The 22,910-nt window shown below is 42.6% G+C and overlaps 1 protein-coding gene across 6 annotated transcripts in view; it reads right to left on the bottom strand.

Annotated features, from left to right (window-relative positions):
* Window positions 1-22,910, bottom strand: part of TLN2 (talin 2) — a 307,615-nt gene that overhangs the window by 160,267 nt on the left and 124,438 nt on the right. For all 6 annotated transcript variants that reach the window (XM_089671420.1, XM_089671426.1, XM_089671424.1 and 3 more), the window contains 2 exons: window positions 14,457-14,615; window positions 13,115-13,212 (listed from right to left, as the gene is read on the bottom strand). In XM_089671420.1, the coding sequence (XP_089527546.1) occupies window positions 13,115-13,212; window positions 14,457-14,592 (234 nt within the window). In that variant the 5' untranslated portion in view covers window positions 14,593-14,615. The remainder of the gene's footprint in view (window positions 1-13,114; window positions 13,213-14,456; window positions 14,616-22,910) is intronic.

The raw sequence follows: 22,910 nt of genomic DNA, 5'->3' as shown, positions 1-22,910 counted from the left end.
CAGCACTCTCTGAATAGACAGCTTCTTTAGCAATGATGTTCTGTGACTTACCCTCCTTGTGGAGGGTGTCAATGACTGTCTTCTGGACAACTGTCATGTCAGTAGTCTTCCCCATGATTGTGTAACCTACTGAACCAGACAGAGATCATTTATAGCAGTGGTTCTCAACCTTTCTAATGCCGCGACCCCTTAATACAGTTCCTCATGTTGTGGTGACCCCCAACCATAAAATTATTTTCGTTGCTACTTCATAACTGTAATTTTGCAGTGGGAGGACTAGTGCCCCATCGTTGGTGTCAGTGGGGGGGGGGGGGATAGTGCCCCATCGTTGGTGTCAGTGGGGGGGGGGGAATAGTGCCCCATCGTTGGTGTCAGTGGGGGGGGGGAATAGTGCCCCATCGTTGGTGTCAGTGGGGGGGGGGAATAGTGCCCCATCGTTGGTGTCAGTGGGGGGGGGGGAATAGTGCCCCATCGTTGGTGTCAGTGGGGGGGGGGGAATAGTGCCCCATCGTTGGTGTCAGTGGGGGGGGGGGAATAGTGCCCCATCGTTGGTGTCAGTGGGGGGGGGGAATAGTGCCCCATCGTTGGTGTCAGTGGGGGGGGGGGAATAGTGCCCCATCGTTGGTGTCAGTGGGGGGGGGGGAATAGTGCCCCATCGTTGGTGTCAGTGGGGGGGGGGAATAGTGCCCCATCGTTGGTGTCAGTGGGGGGGGGGAATAGTGCCCCATCGTTGGTGTCAGTGGGGGGGGGGAATAGTGCCCCATCGTTGGTCTCAGTGGGGGGGGGGAATAGTGCCCCATCGTTGGTCTCAGTGGGGGGGGGGAATAGTGCCCCATCGTTGGTCTCAGTGGGGGGGGGGAATAGTGCCCCATCGTTGGTCTCAGTGGGGGGGGGAATAGTGCCCCATCGTTGGTCTCAGTGGGGGGGGGAATAGTGCCCCATCGTTGGTCTCAGTGGGGGGGGGAATAGTGCCCCATCGTTGGTCTCAGTGGGGGGGGGAATAGTGCCCCATCGTTGGTCTCAGTGGGGGGGGGAATAGTGCCCCATCGTTGGTCTCAGTGGGGGGGGGAATAGTGCCCCATCGTTGGTCTCAGTGGGGGGGGGAATAGTGCCCCATCGTTGGTCTCAGTGGGGGGGGGAATAGTGCCCCATCGTTGGTCTCAGTGGGGGGGGGAATAGTGCCCCATCGTTGGTCTCAGTGGGGGGGGGAATAGTGCCCCATCGTTGGTCTCAGTGGGGGGGGGAATAGTGCCCCATCGTTGGTCTCAGTGGGGGGGGGAATAGTGCCCCATCGTTGGTCTCAGTGGGGGGGGAATAGTGCCCCATCGTTGGTCTCAGTGGGGGGGGAATAGTGCCCCATCGTTGGTCTCAGTGGGGGGGGAATAGTGCCCCATCGTTGGTCTCAGTGGGGGGGGAATAGTGCCCCATCGTTGGTCTCAGTGGGGGGGGAATAGTGCCCCATCGTTGGTCTCAGTGGGGGGGGAATAGTGCCCCATCGTTGGTCTCAGTGGGGGGGGAATAGTGCCCCATCGTTGGTCTCAGTGGGGGGGGGAATAGTGCCCCATCGTTGGTCTCAGTGGGGGGGGGAATAGTGCCCCATCGTTGGTCTCAGTGGGGGGGGGAATAGTGCCCCATCGTTGGTCTCAGTGGGGGGGGAATAGTGCCCCATCGTTGGTCTCAGTGGGGGGGGAATAGTGCCCCATCGTTGGTCTCAGTGGGGGGGGAATAGTGCCCCATCGTTGGTCTCAGTGGGGGGGGAATAGTGCCCCATCGTTGGTCTCAGTGGGGGGGGAATAGTGCCCCATCGTTGGTCTCAGTGGGGGGGGAATAGTGCCCCATCGTTGGTCTCAGTGGGGGGGGAATAGTGCCCCATCGTTGGTCTCAGTGGGGGGGGAATAGTGCCCCATCGTTGGTCTCAGTGGGGGGGGAATAGTGCCCCATCGTTGGTCTCAGTGGGGGGGGAATAGTGCCCCATCATTGATGTCAGTGGGGTGGAGGGGGAAATAGTGCCCCATCTTTGGGGTCGGGGGTGGAATAGTGCCCCATTCTTGGTGTGAGTGGGGGGAGGAATAGTGCCCCATCGTTGGTGTCAGTGGGGGGGAGGAATAGTGCCCCATCGTTGGTGTCAGTGGGGGGGAGGAATAGTGCCCCATCGTTGGTGTCAGTGGGGGGGAGGAATAGTGCCCCATCGTTGGTGTCAGTGGGGGGGAGGAATAGTGCCCCATCGTTGGTGTCAGTGGGGGGAATAGAGCCCCAACGTTGGTGTCAGTGGGGGGAATAGTGCCCCAACGTTGGTGTCAGTGGGGGGAATAGTGCCCCATCGTTGGTGTCAGTGGGGGGAATAGTGCCCCATCGTTGGTGTCAGTGGGGGGAATAGTGCCCCATCATTGGTGTCAGTGGGAGGAATAGTGCCCCATCATTGGTGTCAGTGGGAGGAATAGTGCCCCATCATTGGTGTCAGTGGGGGGAATAGTGCCCCATCATTGGTGTCAGTGGGGGGAATAGTGCCCCATCATTGGTGTCAGTGGGGGGAATAGTGCGCCATCATTGGTGTCAGTGGGGGGAATAGTGCCCCATCATTGGTGTCAGTGGGAGGAATAGTGCCCCATCATTGGTGTCAGTGGGAGGAATAGTGCCCCATCATTGGTGTCAGTGGGAGGAATAGTGCCCCATCATTGATGTCAGTGGGGTGGAGGGGGAAATAGTGCCCCATCTTTGGGGTCGGGGGTGGAATAGTGCCCCATTCTTGGTGTGAGTGGGGGGAGGAATAGTGCCCCATCGTTGGTGTCAGTGGGGGGGAGGAATAGTGCCCCATCGTTGGTGTCAGTGGGGGGGAGGAATAGTGCCCCATCGTTGGTGTCAGTAAGGGGGAGGAATAGTGCCCCATCGTTGGTGTCAGTGGGGGGGAGGAATAGTGCCCCATCGTTGGTGTCAGTGGGGGGGAGGAATAGTGCCCCATCGTTGGTGTCAGTGGGGGGGGAGGAATAGTGCCCCATCGTTGGTGTCAGTGGGGGGGGAGGAATAGTGCCCCATCGTTGGTGTCAGTGCGGGGGGGGGGGAGGAAATAGTGCCCCATCATTGGTGTCAGTGGGAGAAATAGTGCCCCATTGTTGGTATTAGTCACACAAATGATGGGGCACTATTCCTCCCACTGACACCAATGATACTTACCTTGCTGACCCCTGCTCCAGCCTGGGCTCGCTCTCTCACTTACCTGTCAGCTGTCTTCCTTCTCTGGCCGCTCTCCTCTTCACTTACTCTGGCAGTTCCCTCGATCTTCTTAGATCTACGCGCGCTGCCGCTCGGCTCCTCCTCTCCAAGCTCCACCTCCTCTCCGGTGATTGGCCGCCTGTGTGCCTCTCCTGAGGTACAGTTCCGGTGGCCAATCAGCGGCGAGGAGGCGGAGTTGTTGAGGGATCCCGGAGGTGTGGCCAGGTGACAGGGCAGCGTGTCATCCCGCCCACACATCGACTGAGTCAGAGGAGCGGTGTCTCGGTTCCTAAGACCATCGGAAATATGTGTTTTCCGATGGTCTTAGGCGACCCCTGGGAAATGGTCGTTCGACCCCCAAAGGGGTCGCGACCCCCAGGTTGAGAACCGCTGATTTATAGGCTCAGGAAACCTTTACAGGTGTTTTGCATTAATTAGCTGATTAGAGTGCGACACCATGAGTCTGCCATATTAAACTTTTTCACAATATTTATATTTTCTGAAATACTGAATTTTGGGTTTTCACTAGCTGTAAGCCTTAATCATCAAAATTAAAAGAAAGAAATACTTGAATAATATCACTCTGTGTGTAATGAATCTATAGAAAATAGAAGTTAAACTTTTTGAATTGAGTTACTGAAATAAACTTTTTGATGATATTCTAATTTATTGAGATGCACCTGTATATGAAGCTAGAGTTTCCACAATTAATAAAAGATTTAATGTCAAAGGAGTGTGTGCAGTCACTGTCCCAAAATGCATTTGTTTTGCTTTTTATGTACTTACATACTTTACAATGACCACATTTGTACATTTCCTTTAATAGCCTTGTCAAAGTTTGTTGATTAGTTGGAATAAATTCACTATTAAAAGGTCATGAATATTTTTGGCAATTTGGGTCAAGAGATTTACACCCCCCACCACACAGCCGTTTTTATCAATTCATTACCTAACATCAATATTGGCCAATGGTTTTCCAGTATGTTACATTAATTTAAACCAATTGGGTCCAACTATTGTGACCTTCCCTACTGAGATAAGCATCTCTAATCTATTGTCAGGCAAAGCTTTGGCTTACTTTAAATAGGGGTCTAGTTGGGCACCCTCCTGTCCTAAATTGTTTCTTCAATTCCTTTAATTTGATGTGAAAACCACCTATTTTAGAGCAAGCTGTATACAAATGCAGAAATTGACAAGTGGGGATGCCCTGACCAATAGTTACGAATAATGCTTGATGGTGTGGAGGAGCACATTTCCCAGCTATGGGTTTTCTAAATATGGATGTTCTTAATCCATTTCCTTATTTTCAAATCTTTAAATCCAGAAATACCATGTAAGAATACATGAATTTACACATCAAAAAGTTGTTCCTTTCATTTTGGTTCAAGGTTGAAATGAATGACAAATCCTTTAGGGTGCCTCTCCACACAATCAGCACATCATTCACATAGAGAATCTAATTACATGGGGGTCAATACACTAAAGGATTTTTATGTGATATAAAAGGTCACGTGACCCATTTTTCAGACAATATCGCATGAGATAATACAAGAGTCAATCAAGGTACAATATCGAATGTGAGGTAAATACAACACATTGTTTAAAAACGTGATAAATACCGCAAAAAAAATTAGAAATTATTAAAGTCAATTCACTCAAGAACACACATATTTGTTATCACCTGCCAGTACGCAGTCAGTATTTTAGCAAAGTACAAAAAAACAATGAGGGGAGCTACTCACTGGTCAGTAAATTAAAAGTTTACAATCTATCAGTGTAGAAATGTTCTGCCCTGAGCTCAGGACTGAAAATAACTGGTAACAATTCACCAGAGGAAGATTGTTCTGTGAATGAAAGCATGCTAGAGAGTGTTTTCAAAGTTTCATAATATTTCTACATGCATTTATTTCTTCCTCTGGTGCAGTGTTAGCATGTTAAAAAAATTGCAAAAGAATGCCAAAGATAATGCTAAAAGTAACTGAAAAATATCACAAAACAAATATTTAACACAATTGGTAAATAACACTTTTTTTTTTTAAACTACTTTTGAGATAAAAATCACACAAGTTATTTTAGCTCAAAAATTCAAGCAGTATTTATCATTAGTGAACTGCCCCATATTCCCTAAACAATTTTAGTCTGTATACCTGGTTCTCCTCCCACCATCCTAGATTGAGAAATATAAGAGAGCCCATGACTACACCTCTTCTCTGTTATATTGCCAATTAAATATATTATACAAAATTATTTCCAAAAGAACAACCATAAATTCCTTTTGGGCACCCATATCATGCAGATAAGATGCATAGGATTCCACATATATACTCACCAAGTGCAGTCATCTAGAATCTGTAACTTATCCTATTTTATCAATACAGTGTTCAAATCTAAAGCAAAAGATTTTAATTTGCAAACTATACGCCTGATCTTCTTGTTAAAATATTTGCCTAAAAACTCAGATGGAATGCCCATACCTGAAACGTCTTGTCTTCCATGAGGTCATTCCCTAATTGTATGTACCTTAGGTAATGTATAAAAGGTAGGATTATTATACTCCATCTGTAGGGTTCTTATGCATATTAAGCAAGCAGACCTTACTGGAAGGCCAGTCTAGGTGTGGAAATAATTCTATCCACCAGGCTTGGTAGAGGGTTATGGGTACATTATTCATAGCAAGAATGGTCTGACAGTTGTCTGTTTATTTTAGTCACATAATCAGATTCCTGGAGAAACAAATTGCCCCACCTTATAGGGGTTTATAATTACTCCCCCTTCATGTACTTTAGTTCCTGCAGTACACTTATCTACATGAGTAAGATTTTAAGCAAAGGCAATGATCTTTATATATTTTAAACTGATCCCCTCCACAGGTGGAGGAGAAGCCCAGACTTTGTATAAGAGGGAAATATGGTCACCTGATATATTGCGGATAAATTATTATTGATCATATATCATTTTTGTTGCGTTATATCTATACTTTGTGTGTCCCTTTCAATGGAACTGCCATAACCCCCGATCCAGCTGACCTGGAAGAGTTGCAAGAAGGTATACTAAGGAGTGTGGAGACACAGGAAGATTCAAATATAGCAGCAGAACTCCAGTTTGTAGCCCTTGGAGACCACTCCCTATACCCAGGCATCTTAGATGCTCTCTGTCAGGATGTCAGCAAAGGTCAACAAGTGTGCCCACCATGGAAAGTGCATGTCCAAGAATGTGTTTACAGCCTTGGCCTCTAAATTCTCCAAACCTGCAAACTGAATTTCAGGCTTGGGTTTAGTTTTAAAGTGGTTTTAAAGGCTTTTTACCGTAATGCATACTATACATTAATGTAAAAAACCTTCCAGTGTCAGCTCCCCCCCAGCACCTCCACCCTTCCTAAATGCTTACCTGGCTCCTCTTTTGATCCATCTGTGTGTGGGAGAGCAGCGTTGCTGATCTCTCTCCCCACAGGCATAGAGGCAGCAGCGGGAGGCATTGGCCCCTGCTACAGTCAATCTAATCCCGTGAGAAGGGAACAAGGAAAACTGCGGTGTGTGTGTGTGTATGTATGGATACACAGAGCCGGCTCAGGAGCAAGCCCACACGTCTCCCTGCAGAGCAAGGGCTTGCTATGGGGGCTGACACAGAAGAGGAGGTTCAGGGCTGTTTTGTGCAATACCATTGCACTGAGCAGCTAAGTACAACATGTTTGTAAATTTAATTAATGTAGGCATGCTGAACCTATGGCCTACCGAACTGTCTGATGTTACCCATGACCTCAAACCTATGGCAACCCGCAAAGCCCCCTTCGGGTACAAGCCACTCTACTGAATGATTGCCAGTCCACCACAACCTCAGCGGCTGTCATACGCAAGTTTCAATTGCAGCCAGCCCCACTCTCTTTCCTTTCCAACACACAGACATGGAGAGAGGAGCCATCAGCTGAGTAGATTGCATCTAGTGGCATCCATACAGAGGTTCTGACGGCGGATTCACACAGTTGTGTGATGAGCTTGTTGTCATACCGGGAACATTTGAGTGCACTATGTTTCATTTCATCTTGCTTAATAAAGAAGTTTATTGCACTACTAGGGCAGGAGATTCCCTGGTCTGTTTTTTGTTTACATTGTGCACAATCCTTGTTTTGGCAATTCAAGTGATGGCTGCATAGACCCTGATATACATTCACCACTTTACTAGGTACACCTGTTCAATTGTTTGGTAACAAATGGCTAATCAGACAATCACATGGCAGCAACTCAATACATTTAGGCATCTAGACGTGGTGAAGGCACTTGCTGAAGTTCAAACTGAGCATCAAATAGGGAGAAAATGGATTTAAGTGACTTTGAACGTTGCATGGTTGTTGGTGCCAGACAGGCTGGTCTGAGTATTTCAAAACCTGCTGAGCTACTGTGATTTTCACACATTTTTCAACCATCTCTAGGGTTTACAGAGTGCAAAAAAGAGAAAATATCTAGTGAGCGGCAGTTGTGTGGACGAAAATGCCTTCTTGATGTCAGAGGAGAATGGGCAGGCTTGTTTGAGATGATAGAAAGGTATGCCATGTCAATATGGACCAAAATCTCTGAGGAATGTTTCCAACACCTTGTTGAATCTATGCCAAGAAGAATTAAGGCAGTTCTGAAAGCAAAATGAGTTCCAATCCAGTACTAGCAAGCTGTACCTAATAAAATGGCCGGTGAGTATACCATAGTATAGGCTGCAACACTGGTTTAGGGCTTCCTTTGGCTAATCACACCTAAGCAAGAAAGTAGGATTAATGGTGATATGGGTATTAAGAAAATGTTTTGTTTTTTTTTAATTTTTTGTGATTATTAAACAGTGGTAAGCATCCAACAGAAATTTATCTCACGGTAAATTATGTTCCTGATTGTTTAAAATCTCCAGTATGCTATTCAAAATAAAAAATGTGAACTTCTGACCCATTTCATTTCATTGTGGCCTGCGACCGATTTCCAAATCAGTTAAGTGGCCCACGCTCGTCAAAAGGGTGAGCATCCAAAGCTGGAAGTAACAAAAGAAACTCGTCTTGGCCTCAGACGAGGTGAGGAGTGAAAATTAAAGTAGATTTCAAGTATTCAAGCTTTCCTATCATGTTTGTTTGTTTGGACCACCTTGGCCTATCAACTATTTCCATCTCAATGATGTGGCCACGGTGTGCACTGTAAAACTGTTGCAGCCGTATGCAGAAGAGTGTTTAAGCAGAAACTTTCCATATGGAATCTTCTGATCGGCAAAGACAGAAATCGTGACATCAGTCAGCCTCTGTAGCTCAGCCAATCAGATTAACACAATTTTAAGAAATTACTCTAAGTGAGAATTTTCTTTCTGTGGGTGAATCATCCTCCTCCATCTAGGTAGGTAGAGGATTCTTTGAGAGACAGCTTGAGCCTGCATTCACTCTACTGGGGAGGGAGACACTGAAATCTGGAGTCCCAAGCAGCCATCCATGCTGACAGAGGAGGATTTTTTGTGAGACAGCTTCAGCGCCTTTTCTTAAGAAAAGAAAAGCATTCTAGTCTGTTTGTGGAGAAAGGAATCACTGTGGATTGCTTAGGGGTGGGGCACAGGAGATTGCTTTTCACAGGGTGGAAAGTTTTTTTGTTGCAAGATGCATATAATTTGTTCACATAAGAGAGCTATGAAATATTTAAGTAGACACTTTTGTCTCTGTTCGTTGTGTTTATTGAACATTTTGTATCACTACTGGATTAATTTTTGTATGCAAGCACAGGACACCATTGTAATTTGATCTTTACTTATGTTTTCATCGACACTATGGTACTAGCATCACTTTAAACTTTTTTTTTGTGTGAGGTATATATCACTGCACTATAGTATATGAGGTATTATAGACGTAATTTATTGCACATTTTTGGGGGGTTATTAGGTACAGCAGCTATTTTTGTTGGTGTTTCACACAGTTATCATTTGGTTCATTAGGGATTTATATATTCATTTAGCATGGAACTGGTATTGTTTCTTAATATAAAACATAAGACTTCTACTGAACGGCTAAGAAGCACTCAGTCTAACTCTTTAGAATTCTGGAAGCAGACAGAAGTTGCCTTTGCTATGGTTTTTCAGTGCACTTACCCTCATCCTTTGTTAGGGTGTCCACTGCAGCTCTGAAGAGACTTTGACCCTCCAAGGGCAATGCACAGAATATGCTTTTTACATGTCTGCCAAAACACAAATATCTGCTAAACTGTCTATACATTAGTGTAGGGCAGCTGACATGAGCACTAAGCACTTCACAGACAGGGGATCAGCATAAATAGAAACTGGTTCCCTTTTTATGAATTTATTCTATTCAACTAATGTTTGACAGGCTAAAGTCAAGCCATAGATGAAGCAATTTTCTTGCCTGCAACCACTGGTTGCAGGAATGTCAACTGCTTGATTCCTCCATCAACGCAGTCAGTGTTGATGGGGGGAATCCCTTCCGCAGTGCTACTGTGTTCTGCTGGCCGTTATGATGCTATTATGTATAACTGCCGCTGGCAGTGATCGCATGTAAAAAATCTTACAGGCTTTCCATAGATGGATTGACTCTTGGACGGTCCTGCTGAACTAGACAAGATTCGTCCATCTACGGCTGGCTTAGGATCATAGCTAAGCCAGAGTAAAGGTTTTTGAAAGAGTTTCCAAACACTTCTCTATGGGACCCTTACACAGTGGTGCATCCTCTACAGGAATGGTCAGTGCTTTATTAAACTGTGACACTGCTGAACCAATTGTGAGCACAGCCCACTACTTAATAAAAGCCTCCTCGAATTGATATTAGCCAGAAAAACATTCAGGAGATGTGAATAGTTTTTATTAGGTATTTCCCAGTCTCTGCACAGGACATCTTGGAGCAGTGCGTACATCGGGTAAGAAAGGGATCTCAGGCTAGTAACAGTGAAAGAACCGCCTTTAGCCTCTACTATTTTTAAGTTGGCATGACCACATCAATAAATATAGATATATACACACTATTTATTGTGTGAGATATCTATATACACATACACAATTTCCAAACTTTTGACAAAACTACTACATCTAGTATTTTGTATAACCTCCATTTTTTGTAAGGACAGCACAATTCTTCTAGGCATGGAATCAACAAGTTGGCAACATGTTGCAACATCTTTTTTCATTCTTCAAGAACGACCTCTTTAAGAGCCTGGATGCTAGATGGAGAGTGATAATCAACTTTTCTCTTCTGATCTGAACCCAATCGAACACCTATGGGGAATTCTGGAGAAATACTTGGCCACTGAATCACTTTCACCCTGTTCTTCAGAAATGCAACAGTGGCCTTAGATGTGTGTTTTGGATCATTGTCATGTTGGAAAAGTGCGCAAAGAGCACGGAGTGATGGTAGCATCTTCTCTTTCAATATAGAGCTGTGCGTCTGTGAATTCATGATACCACTAATGAAACGCAACTCCCCGACACCAGCAGAACTCACGCAGCCCCACAGAAAGACACTGTCACCACCATGTTTCATGCAGGCATCATACATTTTTCTTTGTACGCCTCACCTTTGCGATGCCATGCAGTTTTGAAGCCATCAGTTCCAAAAATCTTGATCTCATCACTCCAGAGTACAAAGTCCCAGTAGTCTTTTTCAGCATGGGTCCCAGAAAATTCTCAGTGAGCTTTTCTGTGCATGGGCTTTAGGAGAGGCTTCTTTCGTGGACGACACCTATGCATGCTATTCCTCTGCAGTGTATGCTGTGACAATCACGGCATCAGACCCCTGCCTTTCTCACCAAACTCGTGACTGAAGGGCTAGCCAATGTAAAACCACGATGCCACGTGTGCAACAATTCCCCGCCCAGCTGCACCCTGCACAACGATTTTTCAGCTCACTGGACCACAAATCGATGTACCGGCAGCCTGGGCGCGATTGTTACTGGGTCAGGTTATTTACGCAATTAACTTCACACTGCCACCACCTCCTTTTTGTAAAAAGAAAGAGAAAACTCGGCAATATCAGCAATACACTAGGATGATTGGATAATCGTCTGTATACCACTTTCACCGCAGACAGGTTATACAGAGGGTTAAACACACATAGTAGCGCTCTTCAGTGGAAGGAATTCGTAAGTTGCATTAAGGAGCTTTAGAAACAGTTCAACACTTTCAGAAAGAAAGATTACTAAAAGGTCAAAAGGGTGCAATAAAAATATTTACAGAAAAAAGATGTAACTAATATATATAAATATACAGAGAGCAATAACACAGCAAAAAGATAACAGAAAGACGTTTAGGTAGATAAGTACTTGCCAAAAAGCCTTGGGTTAAGCAGCTTCAAGTCTCATGAGCCAAAAAGGATTTCTTGTCTCTATTGCTAGTTTCGATGTTAAACGTAGGAGAGACTGCGTTCTCTCACCCCCAACTCTAAGCTTAACAGCCTTTTTCTACAATCTCAGCAGGGTGTCTCCTTACAACAAAGAACCAATTGCCTTATTTGGGGAGGGAAGTGTAGGTGGAGACCTAAGTTACAGCCAGAATCTCTCCTGGTTTATATTTTGGTCCAAAACTTTTCCGAGGTACATTTAACATCCCACCCACGGGTAGATTAATATGCAGACGCATCTGCGGAATGGTTGGATATGAGACATGAAATATATACTTGAATGGTTCAAGAGATATACTTTTCTGCTTTTCTATATATGCCAGCCACGGAGTGTGACATATCAAACGATTTGTCTTATCGTGACCAATCTGAAAATATGCCTGTTTTTTATGCAAGTCTCTCATATTCCAAGATATGAGACATAGGGGGAAAATGGATTTTGAATGTGGTATCTAGTTTATTACTCCTCTGGAATGTCTTTGAACTCAGGGAAAGGCTTGGGTTATACTTTTACGATATGCGAGATTGCACAGTTAGACAGCCAGGCACCCAGCTCCCTGGGGGGTTTTTATAGCTCGGAGCTACCTGCTGTGCTTTGGCTGCCTATGATCTCGGCTAACACACAGGCCACATGTCACTGTGGATGAACAGAGAGGGAGGGGGGGATGATCAAAGAAGGGGAGAAGGATCTACAAGATGGAGGGTTGGAGCAAAATGGTTGAACCGTGTCCATATCTGTGTGTACGCTTGCTACATATGCCATATTGTGTCACGGGAAACAATCACCCCAGTTTGGCTTACTTCTTTAGCTAACTGCAGTGAATTTGCATGGAGATTTTCTTTAACCCTTCTCATCAGAAGACACTCCTGTCAAGATGTTAACTTCCGTGGACAGCCTGGATGTCTCTGAGATGGTTGCAGTTCCAGCTTTTTAAAATTTTTGTATCATTTTTCCTACAGTATTCTGACTGATAAGTAAAGGTTTGCAGATCCTCTTGTAGTCTTCACCTTTCTTGTGTAAAGAAATTATTTTCTTTTTCACGCCTTGTGACATTTCTCTTCCGTGTGGTGCCATTGCTGACAGCATGAAAGGGGAAGGGGTTGCCCTTTTATAAATCAACTGTCTGCTGGACACCTGTTTAATGAATAATTAGACTCACCTGTAGTTGAATTATTGTTAATTAGGATTTTGTGGTCTAAAATTAAGCTTTGCTACTAAGACTTTAATTGGGGTGTATTCATTTTTGAAACATGGTCTTGAATAAATTTAAGAAAAATACTTTTGTGTGTGTGTAAATTAACAAATCTTGTTTGCAATAAATGGCTCACATTTGTGAGAGTATTTGTAGTATAGCATCCCATAGAAATTGTTGATACTGAACAGAAAGTAAAGGTTTTCTGACAAATCTGTATCTGTCTTATTTATGCTGAGCACTATATATATATATATATATATATATATATATATATATATATATATATCTATATCAATTGATATTGTGGAGTGTAAATAAGCAATGTACACGTAATGCATGAATAATTTGATTATACCCCATTCCTCAGCATATAGTAATCCAGGGTCCTGCCAGCCTCCAGCCAGATTCCTTTCCTTGGGTCTTCATCTGATAAGAACAGGCCAAAGTCCAGTGCTGTGGGCAAAAGAAAGAGGTCAAGTCAAATGTAGACTCTGGGGTCTGTGCCCAACTGCTGAATACAGCACAAAACAGTACTGTTCCTTTGAACAAGAACGTCTATTGTACAAAACACACACTATCAACAATGGAACCATATGAATAAGCCACAAACACACAGTAACAGCACTAGGACATAAGAGATCTTAAAGGAAAATTGCATGGATGGAAATCTAAGGGTTTCCACTGCTACCGATATACTGAAAATGACAGTTTCCCACATTCTCTGATCTCAGTACTTTCTTACTGACCCAGAACAAGCATACAGGCTGGGGAAATTCAGAACTTGGACAAGGTTAGTGACCTTCATATTTGTTCTTGGTCAGTGACTCAAAGTATCTTGGGAAAATATTAACAGTCAAGCAACAATCTTTCAAAAGGATGAGTTTACCAATGGCAGCCAAATGTTTTTAAGAGCCACATTTAGGGACCTTGGCAACGGGCTTAGAAAAAAAAAATGCTGCTTCCACTGAGTTTTGTGTTTTGCCTGTAGAAGCATCTCAATGTTATCCTGTGTGTTCTTGAACATTAGGATGTTTAGAGGCATATTTTAGGCTCAGCATTTAGAAGATAAAAAACCCTTCTGATTTGCATTTTGGAAAGTAGTTTTAGGCCCAAAAAAACGCTAAATGCACCTAAACGACCATACAAAAACACTATATATGAGCGTTTTTTTCTGGCAAGGGAACTGGCTTTTTTTTTTTTTTTTGAAGACCAGTGTGCATGGAGCCTTATTCTGACAGAGCCATGATATGCATTTAAAATCTACTCTACTTAAATTCAGAGCAAAACAAACAATTGTGACCCTTAATTACCAGAGATACACATCTGTGCCATTGGCTGTACATAGGTTTATATAACTTCAGCATGGAGGAATGCCATATGAAGCCCATGACTAACTGCAGACAACACAATCCACCCATAGCAGAAATGTTCTAATCTGGGTCATCTAATTCCATCTAGAGACACATATCTGACTTGACTAAGCTTTTATATTCAGCCCACAACAATTTCTCACATAATCTGGCAAAACAGAGACTTTGTTTACAAGCTCGTTTTATTTTGGTGGTTGTTATAGGTGTAAAATGGGATTCATATGCTAGGCATAATGAATGCATTCTGTCTGGTCTAAAGAAACAACCAGCTGTAAATAATGGTTTGCTGTTGAAGGATAAAAAGAAAATCATGCAAGAAGTACGTACCTTGACCTGTCTGAGCCTCAGGGACCCTCTCCCGTATGATTCGGCAGGCATCATAGACTGCAGTCGATGGTTCAAACTGCATCGTCTTTACCACATTGCACTGCCGGACACAGATTTTCAGCGACAGGGCGACCATGGTGACTGCTAACCGGACAAAACCTGCACATAATACAAAGAACACTATCAGCAATATGTATGCATTCACTGTACATTTTTATATACCTTCAACAAGCATGTATACATTACAATATGGTATTTTTTCATACTCAACCAAAAAAGAAAAAAAAAAAAAAAAAAAAACGCTTTTCAAGTGTACTATACTGTAGCTTGCCAATTCCTAAAATGTGGTGGGCTGCATTAACCACTTCAATACTGGGCTTGTTGTACTTTGATTGACAATTACGCGGTCATTCAACACTGTACCCAAACTAAATTTGTATAATTTTGTTCACACAACTAGAGCTTTCTTTTAGTGGTACACCGAAATTAAAATTCTGGTCCCGAAACAGGATGCACTTGGCCTAAAACCGAAACTGAAATGGACAGTTTTTAAAAATTAATATGGTTTTCAAACAATTTTTTTTGGGGGAAAAAATACACTAATGATAAAAAAAAAAAAAAACCCACAAACATATACCCCAATTTTTTGTGTAAAATATGAAACATGATGTTACGCCCAGTAAATAGATACCCAACATGTCATGCTTTAAAATGGCATACGCTCGTTTATAAGGTGCCAGAACCGGAAGTGATGTCGCTCCGGTCCTCCAAGGGCATGGAGATGAGTTGAGGCTATCTTTCCTTCACTTATCTCTATAGCCAGCGCCGGGGTTGGTCGGTGATTTCTCAGGTAAGGCTGAAAACCACCGAGTGGCAGGCAGGGGCGAGGGGAGGGGTTATTAGCGGTGCTTATTTTTATATCAGCCAACGGCTGGTAAGCTCGAAAGAGCAGGGCCCTCGAACCCCTCGTGTATCACATTGTATTGTTTTCGTATTGTTGCATGTTCTGTCTCCCTTTGTAATGTACAGCGCTGAGCGAACTGTTGGCGCTTTATAAATACTGTATTATAATAATAATAATAATAGGGGTGTTTTCAGCCAAAACTTTTCGGTCACTGAAATTTCAGTGCATCCCTACTTTCTTTTGGTGATATTTAAGCACCACTGAGGTTAATGTTTGCTATATAAATGAAAAAAACAGGCTGAAAATTTTGAGAAAAAAAAAAACACGGTTTTCTTTGTTATATTTTGCAAATAATTGTTCTTCATAAGTTTAGGGCAAAATGTATTCTACTATATTTCTTTGGTGAAAATAACCCAAATCAGTGCATATTACTAAGTCTGTAGTAAAGTTAGAGAGTCCATAAACTATGGTTTATATCTGAAAATCAATCCTGATGTACTGACAGTGTCTACTTTCTTGAGGCCCTGAAATGTCTGGAAAGTACAGATAATCCTCAAACTACCCCTTTCTGGATAGTAGCCAGTCCAAGGTATTTAGTAAGAGGCATGGTGAGTTTTTTCTGAAGTTGTAATTTGTCATAATTTTTTGGAAAATTAAAAGGCAAAAAAAAAAAAAGTTAAACATTTTCCTCAACATACTGTCACTAGTACAGTACAGCCTCATCATATAACTGGCATGGCGGTGATCAGGGACACTGATTGGTGATGGTACGAAAATAAATTTGTACTTGTTTTCTTCGATTTAGTTTCTTTTTATTACTGTGACCAGAGCAATATAATGTTGCTATATCACATGGCACAGATAGGCTGTGGTTGGCAAAGTCTGTACGATGTGATCACTGTGACAAATCACAGTAACACAATTGTACACAATGGGTGGCATAAAAGGAAGCCATTCATTGTTTACAATTGTCATGTGACCTGCTGTGATTGCTCACAACAGTCACATGGTACCAGAAGTGGGCTGGTACACTGATCAGTCACTGGTTGTGTCTGATGGACACAACCGGTGACATATCGCGCTGCAGCATGGCCCCATGCGAGGCACGATCTGAGAGGACATCATATGACGTCAATCAGATCTACAAAACTGGTTTTCCTCCCCCCCTTTAATTTTCAGCTAGTGATCTGGCCAGCAACAAACTTCCAGTCTTGGGGTGACCCCATTCAATGTAGGCGGTATGGGGCCACCCCTGGAAAGCAACACTGTCAACCTGTAGATAGAGTAATGTTAAATGCACTAGCAAATTTAGATGGAAATGACTGAAAAAGCCAAAATAAATGATAAAAGCTGACTATTGTGAGAAACCTAGCCAGTGTTAATTTTTTTTCTTTCGGGTTTACATACACTTTAGTGACAATTAAAGCTACATGAAAATGTTAAATAATGTGAAAGTTCTTTAACTACGATTTACTTTTCTATTCTAGAGCAGGAAGTTAGCTGCATTTTTTTTAAGCAAAAAGCAGCAGTCCAATAACATTTGGTAGTTTCCTTCTGTGAAATTGCTTAATTTCAAATGAACCATGTCCTTGATAATCTGAATACTACTATAGGACTCATGTTTCCACAATTATCTGTTTCAACAGCATCCTAAAACTGCAACAACCCATGCATAATTAAACTGTAACTGGCCTAAATCACCCTGTAATATAGGTTTTGGGCCATTTAAAAAACCAACCCAAATAAGTATAGGAAACATATCAATTACAGAGATGGTGTCAAAAGCACACTAATGACATGAATGACTGAAAAGTTAAGTGCAGCAGATACTGTTAAAAACAGAAAGAACCCATAGGCACTACAAGACAGACAAAGGGAAGTGATTAAGGACTTATGTCCACTGGCGCTTTAAGCCTCATGCATACTGGACGTTTTTGCAGCTGCTTCTAGGAGTGTCAGCATTTTTTTACTGCCTCTAAACTCCCCAGCATGTTAGCCTATCTGCCCATGCACATTAGATTACAGTGGATATAAAAAGTCTACACACCCCTGTTAAAATGTCAGGTTTCGGTGATGTAACAAAAGGACACAAAGATAAATCATTTCGGAACTTTTTCCACCTTTGATGTAACCTATAAACTGTACAACTCAGTTGAACAACAAACTGAAATCTTTTAGGAGGAGGGAAGTAAAAATAAAAAACTAAAATAATATGGTTGCACAAGTCCATAAACTAATACTTTCTTGAAGCACCTTTTGATTTTATTCCAGCACTCAGTCTTTTTGGGTATGAGTATCAGCATGGCACATCTTGACTTGCCAATATTTGCCCACTCTTCCTTGCAAAAACACTCCAAATATGTCAGATTGTGAGGGCATCTCCTGTTCACAGCCCTCTTTAGATCACCCCATAGATTTTCAATTGGATTTAGGTCTGGGCTCTGGCTGGGCCATTCCAAAACTTTAATCTTGTTCTGGTGAAGCCATTCCTTTGATTTGATGTATGCTTTGTGTCGTCATGCTAAAAGATGAAATTCCTCTTCATGTTCAGCTTTCTAGCAGAAGCCTGAAGGTTTTGTGCCAATATTGACTGGTATTTGGAACTGTTCATAATTCCCTCTACCTTGACTAAGGCCCCAGTTCCAGCTGAAGAAAAACAGCCCCAAAGCATGATGCTGCCACCACCATGATTCACTGTGGGGGTATGGTGTTCTGTTGGTGATGTGTTGTTTTGGGCGCAAACATATCTTTTGGAATTATGGCCAGAAAGTTCAACCTTGGTTTCTTCAGAGCAGAATACATTTTCCCACATGGTTTTGGGAGACTTCAGATGGGTTTTTGCAAAATTTACCTGGGCTTGCATGTTTTCCTTTGTAAGAAAAGGCTTCCGTCTTGACACTCTATCCCATAGCCCAGACATATGAAGAATACGGGAGATAGTTGTCACATGTACTACACAGCCAGTACTTGCCAGATATTCCTGCAGCTCCTCTAACGTTGCTGTAGGCCTCTTGGCAGCCTCCCTGACCACTTTTCTTCTCGTCTTTTCATCACTTTTGGAGGGACGTCCAATTCTTGGTAATGTCACTGTTGCATCATATTTTCTCCACTCGATAACGGTCTTCACTGCATTCCATGGTATATCTAATGCCTTGGAAATTCTTTTGTACCCTTCTTCTGACTGATACCTTTTAACAATGAGATCCCTCTGATGCTTTGGAAGCTCTCTGTAGACCATGGTTTTTGCTGTAGGATACGACTAAGAAAATATCAGAAAAGACCTACTAGAACAGCTGAAATTTATTTTGGGTTAATCAGAGGCACTTTAAGTAATCGCAGGTGTGTAGGGACTCCTATTTAACATGATTTTGAATGCGATTGCTTAATTCTGAACACAGCTACATCCCCAGTTATAAGAGGGTGTGCATACTTATGCAACCACATTATTTTAGTTTTTTTATGTTTACTCCTCCCCTCCTAAAAGATATCAGTTTGTATAGTTTATAGGTTACATTAAAAAGTTCTGAAATGGTTTATCTTTGTCTCTTTTTTTTACATCACAGAAACCTGACATTTTAACAGGGGTGTGTAGAGTTTTTACATCCACTGTATATGTCCATGCACACATAGGCTTTTAGCAGGGTTTAGGGGCAGGAGCTTTCAGAGGCAGTAATAAAAAAAACCATTGCCAGTGCGCCCAGGAGCAGCATTTTTGGCAGAAAAAACATTTAAAGCTGCTAAAAACGCTAGGCATGTTTAGCACTTGAGGGTTTATTGATTTTAATATCTAGAATAAATTATTATTCTGGCCAATTAACTGAATTAACTTCCAAGCTTTTAACACCTGTAAATGCTCCTAAAAGCGTGTAAAAGCTTTAGACATTTTTACAAGCTTCAGGCTTTTTTTCTACCAAAATGCCGCTGTCAGGGGGAAAGACTTCTAGGAGAGTTTGCAAAACGTCCTGTGTGCATGAGACCTTACAGGCGTCTAGGTTTTTTTCAGCCTATAAAAGCACCTCTCTGTTAACTTATGTGTCCATACACACAAAGGCATTTACAGACCTATTAGAAGAGGAGCATTTATAGGCTGAAGAAAAAAACAATTACAGGCACTGTCAGGAATGCTCGACACGCCTAAATGTTTAAACGCGTCAACACTAGCATTTAGGCATGTTTGAGTGTTAATGCATTCCTATGGCCAGAATAAAAGTAACTGTAAATTTTTTTTTTTCATTTTTTTTTTTTAAATAACAAACATATTATACTTACTTGCACTGTGCAACAGTAGTGTACAGCAGCCTTTTTCAACCAGGGTGTCCAGGCACCCTGGGGTGCCTTGAGGTCTCTTCAGCAGTGCCTTGGCAAAATGTTTAAAAACTGCCCAAAACATATATACAAGCCAGCAGGTGGAACAAACTTGCCTTTTAGTTACACAAAGACACAAGTTTTCAATGTGCACCATTACAACTTTCCAGCCGACTGCGTCCTGACAACCAATGATATCATCAGTTGATAAGGAGAATGTCGGTTGCCTGCACAGCTTGATCCTCCCCTGCCCCTTTCCGTAACTGCTGGGTTCACATTAGCTCAGTGATTGAAAAAAACTGAGGGAGAAGAGACACACTTGAATACTAGTCAGTACAAGTGTGCAAAAGTGTATTTGCTTTGGAAGAATAAATAACCTCTAACGTTGCGTGTCTTACATGTGTGGATGTTGCTGCATTATGTAAAACTATTAGAATAGTTTTTTTACATTTTAGAATGGGGTGACTCTCGACTGTCCAAAATGTTAAAGGATGCTTTTGGACTGTCCATAAATTTAAAGGGTGCCTTGACATTGTCCATACTTTTAAAGGTGCCTTGACTTAAAGGATGATAAACACTGATGTACAAAGCTCCCACAAACCTTTTCTGGGGTCCCTCACTGACGCTCATGTCTCCTCTAAGTGCCCCCATAGCAAGTGGCTTTATATGGAGGCACTTGCGTGCACAATTGACACACACAGTGTGGTGTGGCTTGGCCCCCCCCCGCTTTCACCTCACTGGATTTTCCATTATTGGCTCCTGTGCTCTCAGCCAAGCCTGTGAATTGAAGAAAAGAGAGCAAAGGGGGGCTGCTGACTGGAACAGTGCTGGATCAAGAATGGTATCAGGTGTTTGAAGGGGGAGGCACAAACAGTGAAAGATTTTTGTTTACCTCAATGCATGGAGTTCATTAAACCTGCCTTTGTTCTTGATCTACATTTGTTGCTTACCTTCCATGATAATTCATGGCTGTCTGGTTTGCACCAGAGCCTTTGTGTAAATGGACTGCCAGATCTATGTCATATGCATACAGGTGCAATGCATAGTTAATCTTTATTGACATTTTGAGGTCGCTTAGAGAGATATGTAATGCTGTTATTTTTGAGGCTGAGGTCTTGATGGAAACAGTTTTTGTATCGGATACAATGTGCCTTTATAACCAGTCTTTTTGATGAATGTATGAGTCTGACCATTCTTGTTTTCATATAAAAAAAAAAAAACAAAACCTGCCTTTAGAACCGCTTTAATGTTCTGGCCAATGGAATCCATAAATGTGGCTTTTAGCCCTAAATACAAGATGGACAGAAGATAAATAAAATGCCTAAGCAATATTCAGTATATAGTGGGGGGGGGGGGCAGAGGATGGACCACAAAGATGGCTCAGTTGATAAAAACTGGATGTTGATAGTTTTTTCTGCAAACCAATACTGAAATAAATTGCAAAACAAATCACAGGGAAGATTTCCCATCTTCAATGCCTGTGCAAAAGCATGCATATTTTAACAAATAGCATGATCTGCCTATGAACCAGTGAAAGCTGTGTGTAATTACAGATCACAATGCACCCTCTCCAATGGGAAAAATTCCAAGAAGAAATTAATTTAGCAAGCAGCGCGTGCACTACTTAATTACTATCAAAGGGTGCATGCCACATCAGTGAACACTTAAACACAATTTCATTTATCTCAGAGGGCTAACCATGTCCAGCTTTTGGGTTCTGGGCTCAATTTCTCTAAAAGGCTTCTGCCCTAATAAGGAAGTACACGCGTTTTTTATTGGGCCATTTATGTCACACGGGGGGGCATGAATTCTTGCCCAATAACCCACTGCGACAATAAAAGCCAGATCCCCACAGGGTAATGCCAGGTGACTTGAGGTCATCCAAGGTGCCGAGAGCAAGCTTCCTATTTTAAGGTTTTGATCACTCTACAATGCCTGAACTGAAGTCGTAGGTTGGACCAAACTGTCTCGCCACACAATGAAACAGATTTGTTGGCAACCTGAATCACCAGTTCCTGGCAAGTTATTGTTACAATGCTGATCTAACAGACATCAGAACTAAGGAAAATCTAACTGGTGTGTGGCTGGTACATAAGACAAGAATGGAACTATAACATAGAGATGGCATCTATTGATTTATATTAAACGGGCAGTGTTATGATTGCACGTCTAGTACAAACGTCTAGGTCTTTTATTTTTTTTTCTTTCTTTTTTCGTTCAACCCAGTGGGCTGAATGAAACAAAAACTGACCGCTCAGGAGGAGCTGTTGTACTAACTATCTGATCTTAGTACAGTGATCTCCCCGCTGTGCTATTGTGCTCTGACAGAGGGGAGAATACTGATAGGGAGCCAAGCGGCAGACCTTTTTCAGTCATGCCCCTTCGACAGAAGGCGGCCAAACGGGGTTTATTTATTAAAGCTGGGGAGTGAAAAATCAGGTGTACTTCTGCATAGAAACCAATCAGCTTCCAGGTTGTATTGCCAAGTTTGGTTGAACAAGATGAGGTTAGAAGCAAATTGGCTACTATGCACAGCTGCACCAAATTCTGAGTGAACCAGCTATAGTAAATCTCTCCCACTGTGTATTGGTTTGTGTCCAGTAAAATAACTTCCGATAGGCCTTATGTATATTTTATTTCACTAAGCAACAAAGTAATCCTATTGATAAACTCTTTATACCTCTAAACGAACAGCAGAAAGTAGAAACCTCCAACTGCTGGTATACAAACGATTCTTATAAGACAATACAGAAATAAACAAGGATCAGATAGACACAAAAGAAAGGCTGCAGATCAAATGTAGCCAGGACTGCAGCACAGAAAGGTGGTGAATGAAGCATTGGCCCAGGTGTGCAAAGACTAGCTTTGCTACAGACCTGGCAGAGGTACAACAATGGGGACCACACACTTCATACCGTAAATTAAATGGTCCAAAGAGAAAACAATGGGTAGTAAGTGACTTAGAAATGCCACAATGTTGTCCAAGCAATACACACTTTGAGACTTAAATTATTAAACAACTTTCCTATGGGCATGCCATAACAAGGAGAATCTGAACTCTAAAGAACAAATCAGATTAAATTCTGGATACAAAATGACAACAAGCGAAATGAAGGCAGCTATATTTATAACTAGAACAACAGGGAGACAAATGTAGTTGGCCATTTGCCCTGAATGCAATTTATATTAAATAGATGACTGCCAATTAAACATAAAGCCTTACACTTGTTCGCTACACTTGCTCT

The sequence above is a fragment of the Staurois parvus genome, unplaced genomic scaffold (assembly GCF_062004578.1).
Source record: "Staurois parvus isolate SC_StPar_1 unplaced genomic scaffold, SC_StPar_1.0 ptg000105l, whole genome shotgun sequence".
Taxonomy (NCBI): domain Eukaryota; kingdom Metazoa; phylum Chordata; class Amphibia; order Anura; family Ranidae; genus Staurois; species Staurois parvus.
This window is presented reverse-complemented; position numbering and strand designations above follow the sequence as displayed.